We start from the raw sequence: 26,985 nt of genomic DNA, 5'->3' as shown, positions 1-26,985 counted from the left end.
CCGCAATCTTCACTGTGCCGCCACTTCATTTCGCCGCATCACCGTTGGGCCGCCATCTTTGCCACGACCCCCGCGGACCGCCCCAGGACTGCAAGTCCTGCGGGCCATAGCAGACAGTATTACCGGCGAGCCAAGCCAGCGCATAAAGCACGGACAGGGCTCCTATGGCGCGGGACGCCCTGTCATTTGTATCTGCCGCAATCTTCATTGGGCTGCCACTTCATTTCGCTGCATCACCATTGGGCCGCCATCTCTGCCACGACCTCTGCGGACCGCCCCAGGACTGCAAGTCCCAGGGGGCATAGCGGACAGCATTACCAGCGCCCCCGGACTGCAAGTCCCAGGGGGCATAGCGGACAGCATTACCAGCGCCCCAGGACTGCAAGTCCCAGGGAGCATAGCGGACAGCATTACCAGCGCGCCAAGCCGGCGCATAAAGCACGGACAGGGCTCCCGCGGTGCAAGACGCGCGCGGGCTCACCTGGGCCAAGGGCGGGCCCGTCCTTGCCCGTCATTGTCCGGAAGAGGCTGTGCTGGGCCACGGCTCTTGACTGTTTGTTCTGGTATTAACTCTGAAGGTACTGTGTATATAATTACTACGTTTGAAGGGAGAACTTATTGAAGGGCTTTTGCATGTGCCGGATTTCGACTTATGTGGGACTAAGTGGTGGTATTAACTGCTATAACTCACCTTTTTTATAATTAGTCCAGTATGGGGAAATGAAAAACATCAACTGCCCCGCCCAAGAAGAAGCAGACTAAAACGGGGGAAGGGCCCTGCCTATCTCTATTGAATTACCTGACTGGTGCAATGGGCGGAATTGAAAAGCAAATACTAAACGTAGAAGAGGCTATAAATCCAGATAAATCTAATAGTACAGAGGCCCCTATTGTATCCACCACAGTCAGATATAATATTAACATAATAATGACCCTCAAATGGAAAAGCCAAGCAGTTTAGATGGTTTAGGAGTTAGACATGGTTGCGTGGTAAATATCTCAGACCATATTATCGACACTGACTCAGAGAGGGATCCTCAGCCGCCCCCGAAACGACCCAGAAATCCTGATAAACTTCCAAAGCAGAATATGGAAAGTAGCATAAAGGGTTTGGCAACAATGAATTCAAAACAAACAAAAGCATCAAAAAAGGGCAGGACGCCGGCACATAATAAAATGTGCGGGTGGAAGAAAGCCTTAGCCTGTTCTGATGCACGGACACAGAACAAAGTCCTAAAAGTGACAAATAAATTGAAAGCCCTTGATACTTACCTTAGGGATATCTTAGGGAAATTGAGTGGAAAATTAGGAGTAATAGAAGATGTGCTGACTAAAGCCCATAATAAATGTGAGTTTTTATCTGACTCTAAGGTCACACAGTGTGCAAAAAAGGGGGATACTTCTTTAGATTCTGGTACATATTTACAAACTCTTCATCAAAGCACACAACCAATAATTGGAAGTGGAAACGGAAACGTGGGGAATAGTTCCAGTTTAATTACGGACGTAATGCTAATCAGTTAGAGGGGCCACGTGTGAGTAGTAAGCCTAATGTAATGGAAGGTTTAGCGTTTGAGAGACAAGTGCCATACATAGATTTACCTCCGGCAGTAACTCCCTATACTGTGGTAGTAACCAATGTACCTAGGATGCGTAAAGGGACTGTGGAGACATGGGAAAGTTTAAGAAATAAACCGTTATCCTGGCTGGGGGGCAGAACAGATTTAACAGATAGATTATTCAATGAGTTTAAAATGGCAAGAAGGGTGGGCTGGATAGGAAGGGGACCAAAAGCCCTGGTTGGTGATTGTGTGATCTTGAATTTTAAAACCCCGCACTTAATTGAGTCAATCTTGGGCAGGGTGCGTAATAGTCCAATTCGGACAGATCAGATAATTATTGTGCCACTAGGATACTTCTTTAAACCCAGCCATTTTGGTTATGTTGCACAGAGGAAAGTCGCCCCACTGACAACTCACAGTACAAGTTATGGAATACCCACTTTTAACCGCTTCAATATATTACCGAATCTGGAAGAAGTGGATTGACAGAATGGGTATGATAATATCTATATGAATGGAGTATTCAAGAAATCTAGTGCATTTAGCAGGGAAAGAGCGCCAATGAATTGTAGGGTTGAGTCTGGTATAGTGGGCTTGGCTTCTCTGGGCTCATATGAAACTGTAGAACACCGGGATATATCAGAAGGTGATCTAGCATTGACCGTTAGGGATGGGAACCCTGCAACTACTGATGATGTGCCCACGACAATGATGGATAACACCCTGATGTCGAGTATAGAAGAAAGTGTGGTATCTAATATACCCCTAGAGGAATGGATAGATGCAACTTTATGTTTTGGAATATAGCAGGCCTAAAATCTAAAGTGAATAATGTACTGTGGTGTGAATTCATCCAGCAATTTGATGTTTTCAGTTTACAGGAAACTTGGGTGACAGAACCAATACATATTAATGGTTACAGAACCCTTCATACAAATGCTATAGCTTTCAAACACGGTAGTGCAAAAGGGGGGCTGTGTACATACATCTCGAACTTAGTTAATTTTGGAAAAATAGATCTGGTGTGGGAGGATCGTTTCTACCAAATCATTAGATTAATGGTAGATATAAATTCCCTAGTAATACTTGTAAATTATTATAATAATGTTCCCCATGATTTATTAGAAGGGTTTGTGAAGGCTATACGTGGTCAGCTGTATAAGTTGCAGGTGATAGGGAGCAAAGATTTGATTATAGTATGGGGGGGATTTTAATACTGCTCTTTGCCAACACTCAGATACTGGGAACTGTGGAATTACATATGGCATGGAGACCTTTTTTCACCTTTCCGACATACAATGTATGGCGAATGTTTAAATGAATTAGTATTCGAGTTTGATTTGGGCTTTGCCAACATTTTAAGTAGTCCCCCTGTGCCTCTTGGCCCTACGTTTAATGGGCGTGGATCTTTTTCCACAATAGATTTTATCTTGGTTTCCAATCGTTATGGCTCAATTGTTGACGTCTTCTGCCAACGCCAGATTGTATTGAGTGACCACTTTGCTCAGAGTGTGGGCATATTGCTATTCAGACAAAATGTAGGCAAAGTTAACAGCCCAAATATTATCTTTGAAAATATTGCTTTAGCTACCCAAAATTGAGTTGGGAGAAAGTGGCACCTACAGACTTTATTGTTGGTGTGGTAACTAATTGTTATGAGGCGATTAGGGTATGTTTGGATGAAAATACTGCACCTAAGGAAATTATTGATAGTTTTACTATAATCGCAGATTACATTAAGAAGGTGCTTACTATTAATATAAAGCGTAGGAAAAACCGCAAAGGGAAAAAGGGGTGTTTCGATCCAAATTGTACCCAGGCCTACAGAAATCTTAAGCATGCCCTGCACAAAGAAGTTAAAGACAGGGATAAAATCAGAGAGGCACGGAAAGATTATAAGGTGGCCCTAAAAGGCAGAAGAGATAGCTTGAAAGCAGAGGCCTGGACAGCCCTTCGTGAAGCATCAATTGCTAAAGATTCTAGTGCATTCTGGAGGGCAGTTAATGCACCCTTTTGTTATAGATAAGGAAGTAGCCACTATTGAGGTGGCTATCCCAGAATATAGATGGATAGAGCACTTCTCGATTCTGTATGATGTACCAACCCAACAGCCATATGATACTGGGGGGACTGAGGCAGAGCATGACATATTGTTAAGGGATGCCAAGGAGGACCAAGGAATATTGTTTAGGGACCATGGGAAAGCATTAGTATTTGAGCTAAGCGAGGTAAACCTGGCCGTTGCTGCAAGTTCTGGAGGGAAAGCAGCAGGGCCAGATGGTGCCCCTGTTGATAATACTGCATTATGGGGCCATTTGTTGACACAAGTATTTAATGCATCTAGTTCTACTGACTTTATCTCAACATGATATGAGTCCATCCTTGTTCCAATATTTAAAAAAGGGGATAGGAATGACCCGGCCTGCTAACGACCAATATCATTGTTAGATTCAACAGTAAAAATTGTAGGTTGGGTTATATTGAATAGGCTCCAGGACTGGGCAGAAGAACGGTCAGTGAAAGTGACTTGCAGTTTGGCTTTCGTAAGAAGCTAAACACACAAGATGATGGACGGAATGTTGCACAATGGCAAAACATTCACCCCCAGTCACAGATCTGGGTTTAATCCATCGTTATTTTGCTCACCAAGCCACCCCAGTTCAGACATGACCATATGCAAATCAGTCTTGACCCTGTGCCTCATGGGAACAGTCCAGCCGAACTGCCAAGCCATGTCTTTCCTGGACCGGAATCAAGCATCCTAGGACCGGTCTCTGGCTATCAGCCGTCTTCAGCCAGGATAGCTTGACTCCAGTGGCTTAGTGAGCAAGGGAACCACGTCTGGGATTACCCTTCCCACATAGGGTGGACAGCAAAACACACAAGATGATGGACGGAATGTTGCACAATGGCAAAACATTCACCCCCAGTCACAGATCTGGGTTTAATCCATCGTTATTTTGCTCACCAAGCCACCCCAGTTCAGACATGATCATATGCAAATCAGTCGTGTGACCCTGTGCCTCATGGGAACAGTCCAGCCCGAACTGCCAAGCCATGTCTTTCCTGGACCGGAATCAAGCATCCTAGGACTGGTGTGGGGTGGTGTGGAGTGCAAAAAACTGATGGATTTAGGCCCAGATCTCTGTACTGGGGTGAATGTATGACATTGTTCTGCATTCTGTCCATCAATTGTTGTATTTGGATTTGTCACCCCGAGTGGGATGGGTATGCTCAGACGTGAGTCCCATACTCTCCACACCACTGGAGTCAAGCTATCCAGGCTGATGAAGGCTGATAGCCAGAAACCGGTCCTTGGATGCTTGATTCCGGTCCAGGAAAGACATGGCTTGGTAGTTCGGGCTGGACTGTTCCTATGAGGCACAGGGTCAAGGCTGATTTGCATATGGCCATGTCTGACCTGGGGTGGTGTGGAGTGCAAAAAACCGATGGATTTAGGCCCAGATCTCTGTACTGGGGTGAATGTATGACATTGTTCTGCATTCTGTCCATCAATTGTTGTTTTTGCATTTGTCACCCCGAGTGGGATGGGTATGCTCAGACGTGAGTCCCATTCTCTCCACACCACTGGAGTCAAGCTATCCAGGCTGATGAAGGCTGATAGCCATAAACCGGTCCTTGGATGCTTGATTCCGGTCCAGGAAAGATATGGCTTGGCAGTTCGGGCTGGACTGTTCCCATGAGGCACAGGGTCAAGGCTGATTTGCATAGGGCCATGTCTGACCTGGGGTGGTGTGGAGTGAAAAAAAACGATGGATTTATGCCCAGATCTCTGTACTGGGGTGAATGTATGACATTGTTCTGCATTCTGTCCATCAATTGTTGTTTTTGCATTTGTCACCCCGAGTGGGATGGGTATGCTCAGACGTGAGTCCCATGCTCTCCACACCACTGGAGTCAAGCTATCCAGGCTGATGATGGCTGATAGCCAGAAACCGGTCCTTGGATGCTTGATTCCGGTCCAGGAAAGACATGGCTTGGCAGTTCGGGCTGGACTGTTCCCATGAGGCACAGGGTCAAGGCTGATTTGCATATGGCCATGTCTGACCTGGGGTGGTGTGGAGTGCAAAAAACCGATGGATTTAGGCCCAGATCTCTGTACTGGGGTAAATGTATGACATTGTTCTGCATTCTGTCCATCAATTGTTGTTTTTGCATTCGTAAAAAGCTAGGCGCAATTGAGCAGGGCCTAAACTTAAACATTTTATTGAATAAGTATATTAAAGCAAAAAAGGGGGCCCTGTATTTGGCCTTCGTCGACTTATCATCGGCGTTTGATTGTGTGAGTCACAACAAATTATGGCTTATTTTAGAAGAATTGGGCGTCGAATCAGTTTTAATCTCTTTTATACGAGAGTTTTATTTAAGGGCGAGGGCGAGGGCGTGAGTACGGTTTGGGACGGGTGGAGAATGCACGGGACACTTTAAAGTGAAACAAGGTGTTAGGCAAGGGTGCGTCCTCACATCATTTTTTTTTACCTTGTACATAAACAATATTGAAAAGGTTTTAGTCCAAGAATGTAAAGACCTACCTGAGGCTGGTAAGCGCCCTATTCCAGCATTATTATATGCGGTCCAAATGGCCCGCACCCCGCTGGGACTGCAAAGGGTGGTTACCAGCTTTGCAAAATTTATGCCAGAAAGAAGTCTTACCATTAATTCATCTAAAACTTTTATATTGAATTGTGGGGCAGGATGTATAAAGACTAATTCCATTTTTATCGATAAAATATGGATCGAAAGTACAAAGATGTTTTCCTACCTTGGAATTTTGTTTGACCGTACGGGGTCATGGGTGCAGGCTGTTAAAGCAAGACGCTCAGCCTGCCTGAATGAGCTGCCAGTTAAGATGTTGATGATGCTCGCGGGGGGGGGTGGAGGGGGAAGTGTGACATATCCTTGAATTGATTGGGGAGGGGGGCTTGGAAACTGCAAAATTGTTGTTTCTCCGGACTAAATACTATGGACGTTTGGGTGCTGACCGAGCTCCTGGACTCTATCCCCCTAAGCACCTCCTTTATTCTTTCTTTTGAATGTTTAGGGTGACAGGCACTCTGCAGTTTTCAGTGGGCAGTTCTGAGCCTAGTGGGCAGGGCAGCGGGGTGGGGGGGGGACAGGTAGTTTCACCTTTTGGGTGGGTTGTTAATGGTGTCACTGTTTGGGGGTCTGTTAGCCTTGTCAGCACATTGGACTTGATTGTTATGCAGCGTACAGAGTGTTGTCGATTTTTCTGTGTAGATGATGGGTTGGTAGGGAAATTAGGCTTTTGAGCTGGAACGTGAATGGGTTGGGGGACAAGATTAAGCGTGGGTGGTCCTTCAGTACCTCAAGAGGCGTGGCTCTGCTCCAGGAGACGCATCTTGTGGGGAACTCATGCAAAGCCCTGCATAGAATGGGGTATAAGCTAGTGGCGCATTCAGGTTTCACGTCAGGCTCCAGTGGGGTGGGCATATTGATGAGCAGGGCGTTCCCATTGGTAGTTACTTCTGTGTGGGAGGATGACAGGGGTAGATATGTTGGGGTCACGGGCACGTGGGAAGGACATAGCATTACCCTACTGTTGGTCTATGTTCCACCGAGGCTGCAGGGCACCACATTTGCAGACTTGGGGAGGCGTTAGCTTAATCTTCCGGAGGGCCATCTGATACTGGGGGGCGATTTTAATGCAGTCGTCTCTGGAGTGCTTGACAGGCATCTCCCGCAGGACATGGGAGGAGCTAAGCGGTGGTTGCCGGATTTTATGGAGGCATTGGGACTGGTCGATAGCTGGAGATTACTTCACCCTAATCAAAGCAATACACATTTCATTCGGGGGTGCATAATAGTCTTTCCAGACTAGATTATGGTTTAGTTCTTGCCTCACAAGTATCTTACATTACTGATGTCACACACCTGGCTAGGGGCATTTCTGATCACTCTCCACTGTGGGTCCACTTGACTATTACTCGAGGAATGGCCGGCAAAGTAGCCCCTATGAATCCTTGGTACTTGCGCAATCCCAAAATTCGTAAGGACCTTATTAAAGCGTTGGACGACTATTTCCTCATAAATGAGGGGTCGGTCTCCTCCTCGGTGTCCCTGTGGGAGGCCTTCAAGACAGTTATCAGGGGTTAGGCCATCTCACTCATAGCGGGCTCAAAAATTGAAAGGAACAGAGAGTTGGTAGATCTGGAGACTGATATTGGTTTGCTTGAAAGGACTTAGAACTAGGAGTGACGAAGCCAATTTGCATCTCCTCAGCCTTAAGCAGCATGATTACAAATCGCTGGCGACGAATAGGGCTAGGGCTCTGGGCATGGAACAGCAGGGCAGGCTTTATGACCTGGGTGATAAAGCGGGGAAACTCATCGCGTGGTTAGACAAAAAGGACTGGGCCAGTCATCTTGTCCCAGAACTCCTCTCGGAAGAGAGCTCTTTTCTTACAGACCCACAAGCCATAGTTGATAGGTTCGCAGCCCATTTTCATACAGTTTACACTGCGGTTTCTACTCGGTCGGTGGATGACTCCCATCTGTTACTCTGGGATATTCAGCTCCCACGTCTCTCCTTGGAGGATAGGGACTTCATGGATAGTACCCTGACCTCGGACGAGATTGCAATAGCAATTCGTTCCCTGATTTCTGGGAAGGCCCAGGGCCCAAACGGGCTCCCAACTGAACTCTACAAGCTCGGGCCGGATAAGCTAGCTCCCTACTTGAAAGACATGCATATTGAGTCGCGGGATAGAGGGACCTTGCCTGGGGACCAGAGGATGGCGTCGGTGCTAGTAATTCACAAAGAGAGTAAGGTCAAAACTAATTGTTCCTCATACAGGCCTATTTCCTTACTTAACGCCGGGCCGAAGATTTTGGCTAAGCTTTTGTCGAACAGACTGGTAAAAGTTGTGAGCGGCCTGATTCACTCGGATCAGTCGGGCTTTATGCCCCACAGAAATACGGCCCTAAATTTGCGCAGGCTAAATGGGGTAATTGCTAGAGCCCATACATTGAGGGAACCTGCGGTAATTGCTTCACTCAATGCAACCATGGCCTTCGATACCATCGAATGGTCCTATTTGTGGGCGGTTCTGACTAAGTTTGGGTTCGGCCCCGAATTTATTAGCTGGGTGCGTCTGCTATATTCTAAACCGATGGCACAAATAGTTGTAAACAACAGGGTTTCTGTGCCATTTTTGCTCGGTCGGGGCACTCGGTAGGGATGCCCCCTGTCTCCCCTCCTTTTTGAGTTGGCCCTGGAGCCGCTAACGGCCTGGCTGCGTTGGGAACCATCTATTCGGTGGTTGCGATGGTCCTCGGAATGGGAGGATCGAATATCCTTATACGCAGACGATATTCTGCTTTATCGGACATCGCCCCGGAAGTCCCTTATTGTTGTTTGTGATGTCTTGGCATCTTTTGGCATGAACTCGGGACTCTGCATTAATTGGGGGAAATCCTTATTGTTTCTGTTGCAGGGTGACCCTCCGGTCCCTCCTCGGAACTGTCCCATACAGATCAGTACGAATGGGTTCAAATATTTAGGAATTTTCATTTCTCTCGACCTTGCAGCAAGGTATGCCCGAAATCTTCTTCCCCATTGCAGAGGCTCAGGAGCGATATTGCTAACTGGAAGAGACTCCCTCTCTCCCTTTTGCGTTGGGCGTCCCTCTTCAAAATGATGGCTCTGCTTCGTTTCCTTTATGCCATTCAGAACACCTTGGATGTTGTGCCGGCCAGTTATTTTCGAGAGGTCTAGGGGCTGCAGCGTAGTCTACTATGGGAGGGCAGACCCCGTATTGCTTTAACTAGGCTTACTCTTCCCTGGTATGATGGAGGGATGTATGACATTACAACGCATGCTTTTACCACACATGCCTTTACAATGCTGTTTTTACAACGCATGCCTTTACAACGCATAGTGCTTTGGGGCGCTGGATAGTGAATAGTTTAATTTACTATTCCAACTCCAGTCCCTGTGGATAGTAGGGAAGGTGTTGGATAGTAAATTAAACCTATTCCCTATCCTAGAGCGCCCCCCAGCGCAATGCGTTGTAATGGTTTGCATTGTAAAAGTTGCGTCGTAAAGGTACTGCGTGATAAAAGTTGCGTTGTAAAGGATGTTTCCCATGATGGAGGCATTGCCCTCCCGGATATCAGAAGGTACTATTGGGCTTCCCAGCTGGCAGCGATTAACCACTGCACATACGATCCAGTGGCGGATCCGGCCTATGCAATGGATAAATGGCTTCTACCTGGGGGGGGGGTGGGGGGGGTATAGCAGGGCGCTGTACTCGAAACCAACGAAACTGGACTTGACGGGGCCAACCAAGCATGTAGTCCGGATCTCGCATGATGCCCCCAGTTCCTCAGGGTGGAGAGATAAACTGACTTTGGCCACCCCACTCTTTGACTCGGAGAAGCTGGGCAAGCTTTGGAGGACAAAAGGGTTCGACAAATGGGACCTAATAGGGATCTCTACCATTGGGGACGTCTGGGGTAAAGGGAAGATTAAATCGTTCATAGATATGCAGGCGGAATATAAACTGGTGAGCTCTGAATATTTTCGTTATGCGCAAGTCCGGCATTCGCTCCAGGCTGCTCTGCCCAGAGACGTTAAGCCCCCAGAGGCTTCACCGCTTGAAGATAGGATCCTTGATGGCCACCTCCCCAAAAAAACGATTTCCCTGATATATAAGAAGCTCATAAATCACAAAGCTGATCCCCTTGGTGTGTTGAGGACTAAGTGGGTCCAAGACGGGATAGAATTGGATGATGAGAATTGTCAGATGGCAGTGTCCTCCCCAAAAGAGGTAGCTATCCCAGCTCGACTGAGGCTGGTTCAACTAAAGGTGCTGCATAGGGTCTAAGTCACGGGACCCCGGCTAGTGCATATGGGTCTGTCGGATTCTAGTCTCTGTAGGCATCAGTGTGGTCTGACTGGTACCTTTCTCCATATCATTTGGGAATGTACTCACATCGCCGAGTACTGGCGCAAAATTCATGACACTATACGTAGGGTGTTGGGGGTCTGTTTGATGCCGGAGGCAAGGAGGTGCCTCCTGAATATATGGGAGCCAACCGACCTAAACTCGGCACAGACACAATGGGCTGCACTGGGCTACATGATAGCGAAAAGGAACATTGCCCAACTGTGGGGAGCCGCACAACCTCCTACCTTGGAAGGATGGAAAACAACTTAGACTGGTGTATCTTTAGGGAAAAGACTGTCTTTCTAGCGAGGGGATGTCCTCGGAAATGGTCAAGGGTATGGGGACCCTGGAATCGCCACAGAGGAGTGATATGTGTGCCACCCAGAACTGTAGAATTCGATGTGCCCTCTTCACCTTGATGTTACTAATTATGTGTTTATTTGCTTTCTTTTTTTTCCCCCTGTTGTACTATCGGAGTTAAGACATTACCTCTGTACTGTGATGTTGGCTGACTTTTTGTTTAATAAAAAGAATTATAAAAACAAATATGTATTGATGGTCCCTAACAGCACTTCCTCCTTTGTTTGCCACACTAAACTAGGTTTGACATATTTGGAAGATATTATAAAGATTCAACCAGTCCTATTGTGGCATAGGATATGGATAACAGAGGAAACAAATTTTAACCGGGGAGTTTTAGAAGACTGTAGAGGCTTGGATGGGATGATACAGATTAGATGGTTGCTGTACGTTAAATCATTTTTATATAATATAGGACATCATGAATTTTATGATAATCCGCTCACTATGATTAGGATGAGCAGGAAAAATCTAAAGAATATTTGTCTGAGTTGCTAGACGGAACGGAGATTGTGTACTGAACTAAATAAAACTTTGGTTCAGGCACACAATCTCATATGAACAACTTTCAGCCTCCAGCCATATCTACGCCTGTCTATGAGTGATTACGATCGATTCCTGCTTATGCATTTCCGCCCGGTTACTCTATATAGATTAATAAGTTTCCCAGCTGTAAATGACTGATCAAAACAGCTCTGTAAATGCCCAAGTGATGACACCTCTGACCAGTCTACGATACATGTGTTATTTTTTTGTACATTTTATTCGATACAGAGTAAATTATGGATTGTCCCTGTTTTAAAAGTATTAGGTGTGAGGTCTTGTTGCCCAGCATTTGTGTTCTTCAACAATTAGAGACAGTTTTTGTTGTAGCCTCTGTAACAGCCTTTTAAAAAAAAAATTGGAGGTGTAGAAAAATGATCATGATGTGATAAAAAGTATAATGAAATTATGTTTATGTATGCGGTCCTGCGTCCTCTTATGTAGGTTTTATTATATGTTTTTAATAATAATGTAATAAGTCTTTTTATGTGCTTTCATGGTTATATATTTGTGTAACCGAATAAAGTATTATTATTGAGTATTAGTAACATCTGTAATTTACAGCTCTTGGAATGGACATGATGGATTTGTAAGAAGCAAGAATCCATCATGTCACAAGATGCAACAGTAAAATCGAGACATGAATAAAAACACATTGGCTCTTTCTGGACAATTGCGGAAACACTCTAGCAGGGCAAAGTAGACAAGATCATCTACTCACCTTCTGGCCTCAATCAGTGGCCAGGCTGTGAACAAACCAAACCAGGTAAGGTATTCGGAGGCTCTTTTTGATCCCATCAAATCTTTTGGTCCACAAGCTCATCAAGTGAGTTAAAGTTTATATTGTCAATAGTTTACCTCTGTTGACCTATTACATCAAAATATACCTTATTCGATATCTAAAAAAATGATTACCTGGTCATTTTAAGTATCCCTAATGACTACAGTTTCTATTTATATTGCAGGCTTTTCATCAGCTTTTAAAAATGGTAGTACTTTGTTTATCGACCAAGGATGTGCCAGATATACATCCTTACCTTATTCTAGTCAGGAGATGTGAGCATGCCACACTTTTTGGATACCTTGTACGAAAAGTCCAAATTCAATTAGATGAGTAAATAATAGTAAAAAATATAAATGTTCGTATTTGTCAGCACACAATACCAAAGGAGATGGCTGTGAAGTACAGAAGCCAATAGACAGAAGCACCTAGAGATCATCTTAGGTAGATCCACTGACCAAAGGACAACTGGTTAGTGCCCGGGCATCAATGGCAGCATTAATGCAAAAATCATAGAGGGCTGAGTTCCAGCCTAATGCTAATAGCCTCTAATGCCATACTAAGACACATCGCAACTCTCTGTGCCCACATTTCAGGATGATGATGTGCCCATATAGAAAAGTCTCTGTGAAATGGGTGCTGGATTGGAAGTGGACTATCTACTGCAGACCATTATTGTGGAATTAAACATTACCTCAGGAAGGGTTATAGAGCTGCAAGAAGTTCTCTGAGGTAATTGGATTGCTAAATGTTCCAGAGAAATTTTTAGTGGGCATTTCAAATGCACTTTCTACAGAAATAGAGAAGTCTCCTGATACGATCAGTTTTCTGCTGAATGATTATCTGCAATAAAACTAAGGATTGCATTCAATAACCTTACTTTTTAATAGGATGTGAAAAAATGCATTTAAGAGGTGGTCGTGTAAGATGGATATGAGGGTGTATGAAAGTAAGCACTGCAGGTTCTGGCCATACACTCCTCAAAATTTTGACCCATGTCCGCCTTGGTGCAGAAGCTAGCCTCCCCCCAATACATGGTACTTGCAGCTTCAAATATTATCAGTGATGTGCTGAAAAGGTGTTGGGAGTGGGGGGCACAATTCCACTCCTTTTTTGTGAAATACTCAAGTAATCTTTAATTCAGTATCATTTACATTTTTTTTAGCAACCATCAGGAAAAGAGTACCTTTTCAGGGTAGGGGTGTGAGTAAGCTGCGACCTTTTGTAAATTTCAGCTTAAAACAAGCATATCGAGATGCTTCAGACAGTCCACTAAATGGTAGCACATTCCTCGCCCTGTCATCAACTTGGCCCACCTGCTGACTTTCCACAGCATTCTGGTACTTGTAGTATTCAATGTATAAATGAAATGCTGTAAAAGTGTCGGAGGGAAATCCTCCAATAATTCTCAATTCATTCTGTGGTTCCAATACTGATTCAGTAACTAAGGCCCCCATTAGGATGGCGGGTGGACTTTGCCTGCCCACCATCCTCCCGGTACAAGGGTCAACCCGCCATAAGGGTGGGGGTCCCGTGGGTGGAATTAGGATGCGCCCGCCACAGTGGCGAGCGCATCCTGTATTTTTACCATTGCGGCAGGCGGTGCTGAAAGCACCGCCTGCCGCAATGGTAAAAATACATGTTGTGCATTTCAAAGCACAACGGGACAGGCACCGCGCGGTGCCTGTCACGTTGTACTTTGAAATGCATGGGGGTACCATAGGTACCCCCCATGTGCACCCCCCACGCCCCCGGAGTCCCTGGGGGCCTGCAACGGGCCCCCAGAGCAGACTCCGCATGCTTTTCCGTGGTGGCAGCATTGAAAAATGCCCATTGTAATATGGCTGGCGGTGTCTGATAGACACCGCCACCATATAAACCCTTTTCCGCCCCGGTCGCAAGGCGACCAGGGCAGAAAAGCGGCGGACCAGCGGTGGATACCGCCAGCCTGGCGGAGGCGATCCGCCCGCCATCCTAATGGGTGCCTAAGTGTTCGACATTAATGCACCATTTCTATCTATATTCAGCACCAGATTCCTTTTTAATCTGTTGGCAATTTCTGCTGGTGTAGAGTTTATGCAGCAGAAAAAGAAATAATGGTGCTTATACTCTTCGTATGCCCTAATTAAATGACTTAGGGCCAATTATGAATTTAATACTTTCCTAGACCCTTTCAAGTCTGACCTAAAACATCTTCTATTTCAAAGACACTTATTGGGAGCTTTTCAATGTATAACTTTATACCTGGCCCCATTATTTGTTTCTTTCTCAATCCCTAGTCTCGGTCAATCACTGAGACTTCACAAACAGTTTTGAATTTACTCACCCTGGCTAGATAACAACCATTAACTCCCGAAAGTCTGACGTTGCTGGATTTACAGTCCTTTTCATACAGGAAGACCGACTGTGGGTTTAAGCATTTCGTAGTGGCTCCCACTTCCACCCCTGCATGAAAAGAAAGGAGAGAATCAGGACACGGATTAAGGCTATTAACTAGAAAATAAGTCATAGATGTCAAGGACCATATACTCAAGCCAGGTATTGCAGCCTATGTTATCCCAGCAAGGCTGGTGGTAGTATTTCAAATGGATCTTACCAATAATAATGAGGTCGGTATCACAAGCAACAGCTGAAGAGGAGCTTCCCTGTTGAAATCCTGTATGTATGTATATGGGTATGTATATACATCTGTAGTAGTATTTGCACAGCGCAAATTAAACTGGGAAGAAACAGAGCACTGAAATGTCCCCATGGAATGTCCTTCATATCCCCTTCCTTTGCTCACAACCTCCACCTAGTTCACACCTGGCCACCTAAGTGTGTCTGTCTCCCCTCTGAACACACATTTAGGCAATACTTGATAACTAAAGTCAGAGGTCTTATGAAATTTGCACCCTGTTAGAAAACAAATCTTGGCTATGGTCTTGTTTTTGTGACTCACATTTCCTGTCACCAATGGGATCATTTACCTATGTCACCACTGTAGAATAGCACCATTGCAAGATTGCTAATTTGTCTGTAGTACTTTTAGATATGACTTGTTAGCACAGGTGTCTGCAATACGTATTGCTTCCGATATACGTAGATGGCCTGGGATCAGTCCCCTTCAGCCATTAGCTTATTTGGGTTGGCGTTTGTCAGCCAATAGATTGAGACATTGTCAATCACATTTTGGCTCAGCCTGATAGAGCATGTCTTTCTCACCTCATACTATTGGCAATTTCGGATGCCATTCAGCCTCCTGTGGAGTGCTTGCAATGCTGTGCTTGTAGGACTATTTTACATCTAAAAGGCACGTTCAGACATCGCACTTTTAAATTAAATGCATAAAAATGATTCTTCATACAGTCTTTAACTACAGTAAGCACTCACAATTCAACCTATAGAATCATCACAATACCACCACCACTACACCACCACCAACACCAATAGAACCTCCACCAATACCACAAATAACACAGCACAAATACCACCAACAGTAACACCAATACCAGCACAACTGATCCCAACATTACCATAATACCATACAGATTTTGAGAAGGCTGCCTACTCGATTCAGAATTTACATTCCATCTACTCATAATCTGATTGGTAGCATGTTTCTGAGAGTGGTGCATTACCTTTTCTGATACCAGGTCGACTAACTTTTGCCCTCACACAATTTGAAACCTGCATTTCCATGCATTTCCAGTGAACAATATGTTATGGTGCATCCAGCATAGTTAATAACTTACAGCACTTTCAGTTTCGATTAACCCGTTCTGCACATACAGGCATATGGTAAGGAATGGATTATCTATCACATAACCCCTTTATTCAGCATGATGCGAGACACCAAAGTGATTTTGTCAACGCCGTCTCCTCGTCATACTTCAACATCCTACGCATGCTCCGGAAGATCTTCCGGTGGATCCCCACCGAAACCAGGAAGACAGTCATCCAGGCCCTCGTCACCAGCCGACTGGACTACGGGAACACCCTTTATGCCGGAACCACAGCCAAACTCCAGAAAAGACTGCAGCGAATTCAGAACGCCTCAGCACGACTCATCACGGACATCCCCCGACACAGCCACATCTCCGGACACCTGAGAGACCTGCACTGGCTCCCCGTCAGCAAGAGAATCACGTTCCGACTCCTCACCCACGCACACAAAGCTCTCCACAACCAAGGCCCCAGATACCTCAACGACCGCCTGACCTTCTACACTCCCACCCGCCAACTCCGATCGACCACCCACGCCCTCGCCGCCGTTCCTCGCATCCGAAGAGCCACCATGGGAGGAAAAACCTTCTCCTTCCTGGCTGCCAAGATGTGGAACTCCCTCCCCATCCACCTCCGACTGACCCAAGACCACCTCTCCTTCAGGAAGCAACTCGAACCCTGGCTATTCGAGCAGTAGAGGACCACCCAAGCGCCTTGAGACCCTCCGGGTGAGTAGCGCGCTATATAAATGCTTTGATTGATTGATTGATTGATTGAATTTCTTTATTAACGCTAATGCATGAGCATCTTAATTACTTGTAGGCGTATCAAGAGAGAGAGAGAGAGAGGACTAGTTAGCTAGTCCAAGTCCCCGTGGGATTATATGTATCATCAAAGAAGACTAGCTACATCTTAATTACTTGTCACCATCAAGATGGGTTTTAATAAGACCAATCTACAAAATAAAGTACAAACTGTTCACAATATTTCTACCACTCACTCCTGAAAGAGTGGAATAACATCTCTTTAACACTAAGTCAGGCTCCCCCCTGGAACAATGTGGACCAGCAATCTTGCACATGGTGGCTGGTACAGTGGCACACCCTCTTATAGCCTTGATTAATAAAGCTATCCTTTCTGGTTGCTTTCCATGTCATTGAAAGGAGGCAGTGATCAGGCCTCTCCCAAAAAGACCAATCTTGATAGCACGGATCTTACAAATTATCATCCAATCACACTACTGGTCAAGATTTTTGAGATACGCTTGAATGGTCATCTGATGGAGGCTGTAGAAGAGCTGGGATGGCTGGGCAAATCTCTGTTCGGTTTCTGAAAACATCATAGAACTAAAACTGCATTGGTCTGGGCCATGGATTATATTAAGCGGCTAATGGACGAGGGGCAAGGAGCGGCTCTGGTTCTTTTAGACCTGTCTATGGAGACGTGCCTCGGGGTCCGTCGCCGCCATCTTAGATCCCACTGCCGGGATCGCACTGAGAGGTATGCCCCTAGGACCTCCACCCAGTGCCATCTGATGTCGCCTCTGCCTGGGGGAATGACTCCGGACTGCATTGCTCCTGTCGCCTTCCCCCGGGGCCGCTGCTACTGAACCGGAGACCCCGCTCGCCTACAGTCGGACCAAGCGGGAGACTCAGTTGGCCGGCTTTCACATTCGCTACCCAAGTCGGAGGAACTGCAGCTTGGGAGTCTGGTCGACTGAGATGCTGCCATTTGAGGTCATCTCGGCCAGGGTCCCCCTTTGACCTGTGTGGTCTTGTGCCTTTGCCCAAAGGACTTTTGCCCCGCTGCCTGATCGGCCCACCACGAGGTGGGGTGCTGATCCGAGCGGACTGAGCGGAGCCTGCTTGGGGGCGGGCCTACCACGGGACCTGCGGGCCCACATCGCTTGGAATTGACATCAGTGGCCAACATGGAGACCGGGACCCCCTCCCTTGAGACTCAGCATGGAGCTGTACCTGCACTTCAGGAACCATCAAGGGGGCGGTAGCTGCAGAATCTGCGGCCTCGGAGAGAGCCTGGTGCTGCCTACAACTCGCCCTCCCCACAGACACTGACAGCCCACCTGGTTCCACGAGAGGTAAGACGATGCTGGGTGCGGGGCTCTTGAGGCGGGGTCCCCTATTCCTTCTGGCCGCTGCTGGGGGACTCCCCCGCCAATAGATAGAATGAGTGATTGATTTGGGTGCCATTTTTTATTGCTCTCCGTGTCCCTGGGCTGATGTTGCACCATTTGATATGTATTTATATGAAATGAAGTATGTATTGCTCTCTATAATTTAAACTTGATATATTTTTCTATGAAAATAAATAAGAGAATAAACACTTGAAAAATATTTAGCTGTTCTGTTGGCGCTTTCAATTTATTATTGGACTTTTTTGGTCCTTTATATAATTGGGAACTCCCTTTTTCATGTTGTTCCATATATATTTTGCCCTGGTGGGTTGTTCCCCCTCCCTTTATCCTCTTTAGGCTTCAGGGTCCCTCTTTCGTTTTTTGCATGGACTCCCCCGCCAACCCTACCTGGCACCCGAGGCTCTGCCCCCCTGGAGCTCGCTCGGGCCTAGTGGACAGCGGTAGCACCTGGGCCTGGGCCTGATGCTACGGGCTCTCCAGTGTGTGGTGGGATGAAAGCCCTATCAACACGTCTTGCTGACGGGGAGACCAGCTGTGAGGGTCGCGCAGCGAGTTGGGTCACTCCTTCCCTCCTGTCGATATGCACCTTCCGGACACCCCCTTACTATTGCGAAGTTATAAGCGGGTCCATGAGCTCTGCGGGCCTGCTCTGGGAGACCTATCTGTGGTAGTTTGGAGACGATTCTTGCTACAGCACGCCCGGGACTAAATTGCGGACCTTGCCCCCAGGTGAGGCCCCAGACACCTGTTGGCCCCTTGAGGCTGAGTTATGCTGAGGGTCCGAGGAGGGGACCCAAGGGATTTGTCTCCCCCGCAACCCACATTCGCAGGAAAACCTCCACTAACAGCCTACCCTGAATATCCCTGTCCTACTGGAGCCCATCCTGAGTCAACAGCGGCATCTGGGTCTTCTCCTGCCTCTGGGTGAATACTTGGCGCCCTCATCTACAACAGCTCCAGTACATAGAAGGGGCTCCCCATGCTCAGTTAAGCCTCAACCACTGAATTTTTGGTGGCGCACTGACACTCTAGCCGACACGCCTCCCGCTGGTTGGGGACTCCTGGTAAGGCTCCTTTTATCTATAGCATAGAGTGGGCCTAATAGGTTGCCCTTAAGCATTGGGCTCAGCCTCTATCAATCTCTTGCAGCCTACAACCCTCCCATATTGCAGAACGGTATTGATCTTTGCAAAGCCAAAGAAGATCTATCTCCCGCTGTATTGACTTGTGTCGGCGCTGCGACCTCCCCAGAGTGGAAGGTGGGCTGCCAAGAACTCTCGCTAGCCATGCCTCGATCTACGGCAAACAAGGACATCGACCCCATTCCAGCCAGCGATAACCCTGTAACCTCTCTATGCTATGGATGAAATCCAACCTCCAGACACTGCCTGCATTCGACCCCCCGTGACCTGTGACTGATGGAGACCCGTTATGTATCCCGATCACCCATGCTTTCTTGAGTTCCTTCCTCCAGGGAATCAAGGCAGAAATTGGATCGCTCAAACAGGACTTTAAACCCTATCTGCAGGACATCCGGCTGGACGTTACGGAGATTGGAGGTCATGTGGATGAACTTGAACGCGCGAGGGCAGAAGACCACGAGAGCCTTTGGCACAGAATGACGGAACTTGAAGATCAGCATATTAACCTACAACTCAAACAGGCAGACCTCGAAAATCGAAGTTGGTGTAACAACCTACGCATCAGGGGTGTTCCCCGCGGAGAAGGCGAAGATATCATGTCTTTCACGGCGAGTCTCTTGCAAGCGATCCGGGCGGATAATGACGCTCCCCCATCACTTGACAGAGCCCACAGAGTGCCCGGCCACAGGGGGCTCCCAGACTTCACTCCAGACATACTCACACATGTCCATTTATTTGTTAAGAAAAAGCCATTTTGCGGAAAGTCCATGGAGCTACAGCTCTATCTTACAATGGATACTCAATTCAAATTTTTCAGGACATTGCCCCTGTCACCCTCCGCAGACGCAAGGACTTCAAACCAGTTACGGACAAGCTGCGCAAACTTAAAATCAAATACCAATGGGGTCACCCCTTTGCGCAAATTTTCTCTTGGGAGGGCAAGTGCCGAACCTTTTGCTCGCTGCGGGAATCAAAACAACTCTTTCACCTCAAACTGGACTCTAGGGATGCGGAGGCCCCCTTCCCGCGCAATCGTTACAGGGAAACCCCCCCGGTCAAAATGATCCACCGTTCCACCTCCCAAGCACAGGATGCACCCCAAAGATCAGGACTCTTCCCAAGCCAGACAAGATATCATCAGTCATATCCGGACCCTTATTGACTCTCCTTCACTGTCTCGCTCTCCAGTGCAAAAGGAATGAACTGATCTGAACGCACTTGTCCCCATGTGGAAAAGTAAATTTTGCCATGTTCTGTGTCCCTACGTGTTCCCCATCCTATGTTGTATGAGCATGATTAATATGCATATGTATTCCCCCTGATCGATTAAAGACGCAATTACAGTTGTGTCCATCTCTAGTATGCCAGTTTTTAGTTCTCGTGAAAGCTACGAGTATTAGGCCTATGTAAAAGTTACGTTGCCACGTTTCTCAGTGTGCACGTTATTTCATTGAAAAGTCCCCGTTTCTAGGCCTCAAAAGGGCCCGGACACCAGATTCAGCTCCTGTCTCTTGAGCCCTCGCTGAGGAGCGATACAGCCCCCACCTGTGTTCCTGACCCTTCACTTACTTCCTGCCTCACAGTGCCCGGCTCGGCCTGGCTCTGCCTGCCAGTCTGCCAAGAGTATGTTATGATTCTAGTTATCAGTCCAGCCCTCCTTCTCTGCATTCCTAAAGCTACTGAATCGCATCAATAGTTTCCGTCATCGTCTAGCCTTTACGTCTCCATGTAAGAGAAATACTGTATTAATGGTCATTTAATATTCTTCAACACGCACTACATGTAGAGTAATGCATGCACCAGTCTTAGAATCTGTTAGCCTTTACCTCGATAACTTTTGGATTCTATCAACATGTTCTCTAAACATCAGATACTAGATAGTGTTTAGGTACATGTCGCCCTGACTCTCCAGACTTCAGTCTCTGCTCCTAGCGCAGAAGTCATAGCCCCCAGCTTCTCCTAGTAACACGTCATTGTCAGTTTACGCGCACCACTAGGTTAGAGGTCCCGGCTCCTCAGGTAGCCCCCTCCATGTTTCCGCCCCATTTATGACATATTCTGTTACGTTTACATCACATGTTTATGTACACGCCTCCTGTTACACCTACTTTCACCCTTATCTTTCGCGACTGCTATGCACCCCACCCACTGCTCCGCCTATCGTATGTATTGTAATGCAACTGTTTTAGTATATATGCTTGTGCACTGTTATTAAATGTTACGCCGACTCCGATCCCGCCCCCGGCAGCGCTGCCATCCCAGGTCTTGCAGGTTGTCCTGTTCCTGTCCTTATGCTGTATTAAACCTGCAAACTCCTACTACCTCGAATCTTGACTCTTATTTATTGAGCTATCTGTTATTACTATATCCAGTCAAAAATAGATCCGGTATTATTTATTTATATACCACATAATGGCGCCCGAACAGGGACCTGCCCTTTCCCCACGCGCCGGTGAAGCCACGTATGCCCCCTGACCCTCTGCAGCCGTGACGGAACTCTTCTGCGCACCGGCAGATATTTCTGCTTCAAGTATCCCTCAGGCCCACGGAGGAGACGGAGGTTGCGGTCCAGCATCCAGACGAGGCGGTGGAGGAACGCGGCGAGTCCCGACCAGAGCCCAAGCCGAGAGTCCAAGGTCCGAGGTATCCGGAGGCCCACCCGTAACTGAAGTCCGAAGTTCGTCCGTCCGGCGTCAAAGCAGTCCAGTCCAGTCCGAGGCCTTCCGTTCTTGCTGCCCGGTGAGTACCGTTGCTGGGGTAGTATCTAGACAGGGTCAATCTAATTGACTCTGGTCCGTGGGTTTTGGTGGTACACAGACCCAACACGAAGTGTCCACTCCGGTGGATGCGGGTCCTGACGTGTCTCTTTATGAGACCGGTAAGTCCGTACTGTTTTAGCAGTGCATCTAGTTTCTGTTCTAGTCAGTTCTGTTCTCGAGAAAATTCATGTATCCTGTTTTCAGTATTCCAGGTAGTATTTTGTCAAGACTGTTATTTTAAAATGGCATTCATGTATTTTAATGTCGTGGAATGAAAGTGGTGTAATTATCGTGTTCATTGTGTATTGTATTGTGTCTAGATTACAGTCCAGTCATGCCTTTGTTTTCCAAACTACGTCAGTTAAAAACTAGAAAAGGTCTGTTAGAAGAAGCAGTTCCTGTCCCGCCTAGGGACAGTCCAGGTCATTTTATGTATCAGAAGCATGGCATAAGTGCCATATTATATCTAGATTTATGGGTGGAGTACACCAAAGAGTTAGAAGAAAAGTATAAATGGCCCGTATCAGGTACGTGGGATGCCGAGTGCATCATGCGAGTAGAAGAAGCATTATGGAAAAAGAAAGCCAGACAGTCACAGAAAGATGCCATCGAGTTATGGCGCAAAGAATCTCATAAGAGAACCGAAAAAGAAATCAGAAAGTCAGAATTAAGTAGAGAATCCATAGAAAGAGCCCAAGAAAGGGAATTAATCGAGATAGGTGAGCGAGTTAAAACCGAACAGTCAGACAGACAGAGGAATGCCCTCATTAAGGGTATGTATCCTCTTCTTGCCGAGGGCTTGCCAAAAGCAACCCCGGAGGCATCCAGTAATTTTCCGCCACCATTAGTTCCGACCAAGCTACGTCACAAACCGACCGCAGCTGATATTTTTCTCTCGTCCTATTTGGACGACACAGTCCCAGAATACGCAAATCCTGTTCCACCAGTTCCACCAGCTCCTGTAAATCCTCCTCCAGACACCGGGGTACCTGCTACGGTACCCCCGGTCCAGCCCACATTACAATTTCCCGCCGCGCCAGCACGAAGAGTATCAGTTGACGATTCTAGTTTAGGGGCCGCAGGAGGAGGTCCTCCTGGTACCCCGCCACCACACCAACGTGTAACATTAGTCGAGTTACATGAACGTGCGTTACAGCGTACGCCCAAATATAAGTCCGTTGCAGAAATCCGACGAGCTCTTACTGAATGCCGCTATGATCCAGTCACAGGCGATGATAGTACGGTTATATATTCCATACGTGTAAGACGGGTGACCGGGTATTTGGACACCCTACCGGATATGAAAGAGGATCTAGACAGAATATATCGTTTCATCTGTACAGGGGATGATCCAGAAAGTATTGGCGAAACCATGTCCCAAAGGAAAGCTGAGATCCAGCTCATGATATTAAAGTTTCTGATTAATTGTTTAATAAGGGAACAAGATTACCCGTCCAAAGATCCGACAGAAATGAGAACCCTGACAAGGTGGAGTGATAATATAGCCGAGGGTAAACACAGAACCATCAGTAGTATAGAGAGTATGTACAAGAAAATTCGTAAGGAAATAATAAGGTTACACGAACAACGTAAAACAGCACAAGTAAGCGAGAAAGAGAATGACTCTCCTACAGAAGAGGTAGAGGATGAGAATACCGCCAGAATAGCGTATGTAGGTAGATCTAGATTTCCAGACCGCCATTCACGTTTGGAACACAAGAAAATCTTTCATCATCCAGCACCAGAACAAGGTTCTCTAGAACAAGTATTTCAAGCTACCGATCACATTTTGAAATCACGAATTGGTTATAGTGAGTTAAGTACTATGCATGAACAAGAACTAGCCCGATCAGCAGTCCGATGGACTACTGATTCTACCACTTTTCCAGACGAAATAGTGGCACAAATGTTTCTGAAACTGCCCCCAGCCGAGCAGCGACTGGTGGGTATGTATATGATTCAGCACCTCATCACATTGTATGAGGGTCAACATTCTGATCCAGGTCCGTTACATGATGTCCTGAACGAGTTACTCCAGTATAGATGGAAAGGTTTAGGTACCGATTTAATTAGTGTCATTCTAGAACAGCGTCATAAATATAGTATGTTTTTAAACCCGCATTTTGTTCATGTCTCACCTCCAGAAAGTAAACCGTTTTACATAGATAGACAGAATCCGTTACGAGAAGTACACCCAGTCAGGACAGCAGATGGTGAAATGCAACGAGTATTTGTTTACACCCCGATTACAAAGATGGAACTCTTAGAGATGAAGAAATTAATTCCCTGTCACGACAAAGATCCAGCAGGGTTCCACCGAGAGTTAAAGGACATGCTCCGTATGGGAGAATATACGTATCCAGATATTATTAAAATGCTAAAGGTCCTGTTGCCCGCAGGGGTATACGAAAAACTCAAGGAAAAAGAATGGGAGGTGGGAGAGAAAAAGATCGATTGGGCAGTTCTAGAAGCTGAAGATAAGATACGAGTACCAGGTACCGGTCTTGGAGACAAATGTAAGGAATTACCAGAACTGTTAATACAAGTTTTGCCCAGATTGTTAGCCACTAAAAAGGAAGACTGGGATGCAATCTCAGCCTGTAAACAGAAACAAGACGAAGACACTAGTGATTTTTATTCTAGGTTTGAGAAATGTTTCATTATAAACAGTGGCTTGAAGACGAGTAGCGAGTCATACCCTCATCTTTTGTTACTAAATTAGTCGAGAATTCAAGTCCACAAGTTAAGAATCGAGTTTTAAAAGTCGAAAGTACATGGCAAGCTAGTACCCCGTCCCAGATGTTACAGATGCTCCAGTACCACCAGAATAGAATCAGAGAAGAGCAAGATCACGAGAGAAAACGTATGAAAGACACGAAAATGAAAGTACTAGTTGCACAATCTGTTCCACAAGACAGTCAGAAGAGGGGTCCGAATCAAGCCAGTCATCCTGCAGCTCCCGTTAAAGGGACATGTAATTATTGTAAACAGCCAGGTCATTTCATAAACGAGTGTGCAGTTCTGAAACATAATATAGCTACCGGTAAAACTAAAGAAAGACCACGTCCGCCTAGACAAGAACAAGTTTCACAGACTTCTCAGCCACAGAATGCACAACAGACAGTTCCCGCACCGCAGCCTATTGCTGCAACACAGCATGTTACACAGCAGATGTACCAGTATGCTCAGGCAGAGTATCCAGAGTACCAACAGTATTCATGAAACAGCCTAGAGAGGGAGGTAGGCTTGCCTCTCATCGAGATTCCTGTAGATCAAGAAGGTCCCTATATTCATAGTCAAGTATTAGGGAAAGACAGAAAGTTTCTGATTGATACAGGGGCAAGTAGGACTACCATAAGTCACGCCGAGGTTCCAGGGGCTCCGCTCTCAGGCTCTAGAAATGTTTCCCTTAGATTTTCAGGAAAGCCTATTGTAAACGAGATATCTAAGCCAGTTACTCTAGACGTAGGTCCATTGTCCCGTACTACTGATCTATTACTTACGAAGTCATGTCCAGAAAATCTGTTAGGCATTAAGACACTGAAAGAATTAGGTGCAGTTATTTGCTGCTCCCCAGAGGGAATACGGTTGTTTTTACGTGACTTCAAGGGTCACTATGTATTACGAGATTTTGATCCAAGATTGTCAAATGTTCCGCAGCATCTATGGGCGCAAGGTCCAACTGATGTTGGTTTCATGCAAATCACACCCCATCGTGTGACTCTCAAACCAGGTGTAGTGTTACCACGAATCAGACAGTACAGATTGCCACCTGAGGCTGTAGCAGCCTTATCCAAAATAATTGACGAGCTCATTGCTCAAGGAGTAGTTGTAGAGACTGACTCCAATGTATGTAATTCTCCGATCATTCCAGTCATGAAACGTACTGATCCAAATGCACCCCCAGTATATCGATTAGTGATTGACCTTCGAGAACTCAATAAATGTATTATTCCCCAGTACCCAGTTGTCCCAGATATCTCTTCCCTATTGACAGCCATTGATTCCGAAGCCACATTTTTCACAGTCATAGACCTCAAGAACGCGTTTTTCAGTGTCCCCATTCATCCAGACAGCCAGTACCTTTTCCGTTTTTGCTTAAATGGAAGGAGCTATAAATTCACACAAGCTCCTCAAGGTTTTACAGAAAGTCCTAGTATTTATAGTCAAGCACTTAAGAGACAACTAGACAACATTCACATGCCAGCTGACACTGCCCTGCTCCAGTATGTCGATGATCTACTGATTACAGCCCGTTCTGAACGTGCTTGCGAGCGAGCATCACTTACAGTCTTGTATTTCCTAGCCGAGATGGGGCACAAGGTGTCCCCTTCGAAGCTTCAATTCTGTGTCCAGCAAGTGATCTACTTAGGCCACTTACTGTCCAAGTGGGGTAGACAGTTGACACCAGACCGTATCCAGTTAATAGCGAGTCTTCCTCAGCCCAAGACACAGAAGGAGGTACGTGCTTTTATCGGCCTTACTTCTTATTGCAGACAATGGATTCCTCAGTATGCATTTCTAGCCAAGCCACTGATACAGTTAACGACACAGGAGGCAGCCGTATCGACTGTCCTCCCGTGGACATCTGAACATACACTTAGTTTCAATGAGCTAAAGAAAGCTCTATGCCAAGCTCCTGTTCTAGCTACACCGAACTACGGTAAGCCTTTTACACTTTTTGTTACGGAACGTGATGGTACAGCATTATCTGTTCTCACACAAGATCAAGCAGGACAATACAAGCCCTGTGCTTATTTTTCGAGCACATTAGATCCTGTAGCCCAGGCTTTGCCTGCGTGCCTCAAGTCAGTTGCAGCCACAGCACTAGCTATCAGACAAAGTGATTCCATAGTATTAGGACACTCTCTGACAGTACAAGTTCCACACTCCGTGGAAGTTCTTTTAAACCGAACACAGACTCAGCACTTGACAATTGCACGTTTGACAGGTTATGAACTGACACTGTTCCAGCCACACATAGAAATCAGACGCTGCAACGTTCTAAATCCTGCTACACTGTTACCGTCAGTTAATTCAAATCCTGCC

General features: G+C 46.4%; 1 protein-coding gene across 3 annotated transcripts in view; it reads right to left on the bottom strand.

Annotated features, from left to right (window-relative positions):
- The window catches only part of FSCN3 (fascin actin-bundling protein 3), a 305,725-nt gene that overhangs the window by 76,444 nt on the left and 202,296 nt on the right, over positions 1 to 26,985 (bottom strand). For all 3 annotated transcript variants that reach the window (XM_078656097.1, XM_078656093.1, XM_078656104.1), the window contains exon 3: positions 14,502 to 14,620. In XM_078656097.1, the coding sequence (XP_078512223.1) occupies positions 14,502 to 14,620 (119 nt within the window). The remainder of the gene's footprint in view (positions 1 to 14,501; positions 14,621 to 26,985) is intronic.

Source organism: Lissotriton helveticus, chromosome 1_1, assembly GCF_964261635.1.
Source record: "Lissotriton helveticus chromosome 1_1, aLisHel1.1, whole genome shotgun sequence".
Classification (NCBI taxonomy): domain Eukaryota; kingdom Metazoa; phylum Chordata; class Amphibia; order Caudata; family Salamandridae; genus Lissotriton; species Lissotriton helveticus.
The sequence above is the reverse complement of the archived record's forward strand: the minus strand, read 5'-3'. Positions and strand labels throughout refer to the sequence as shown.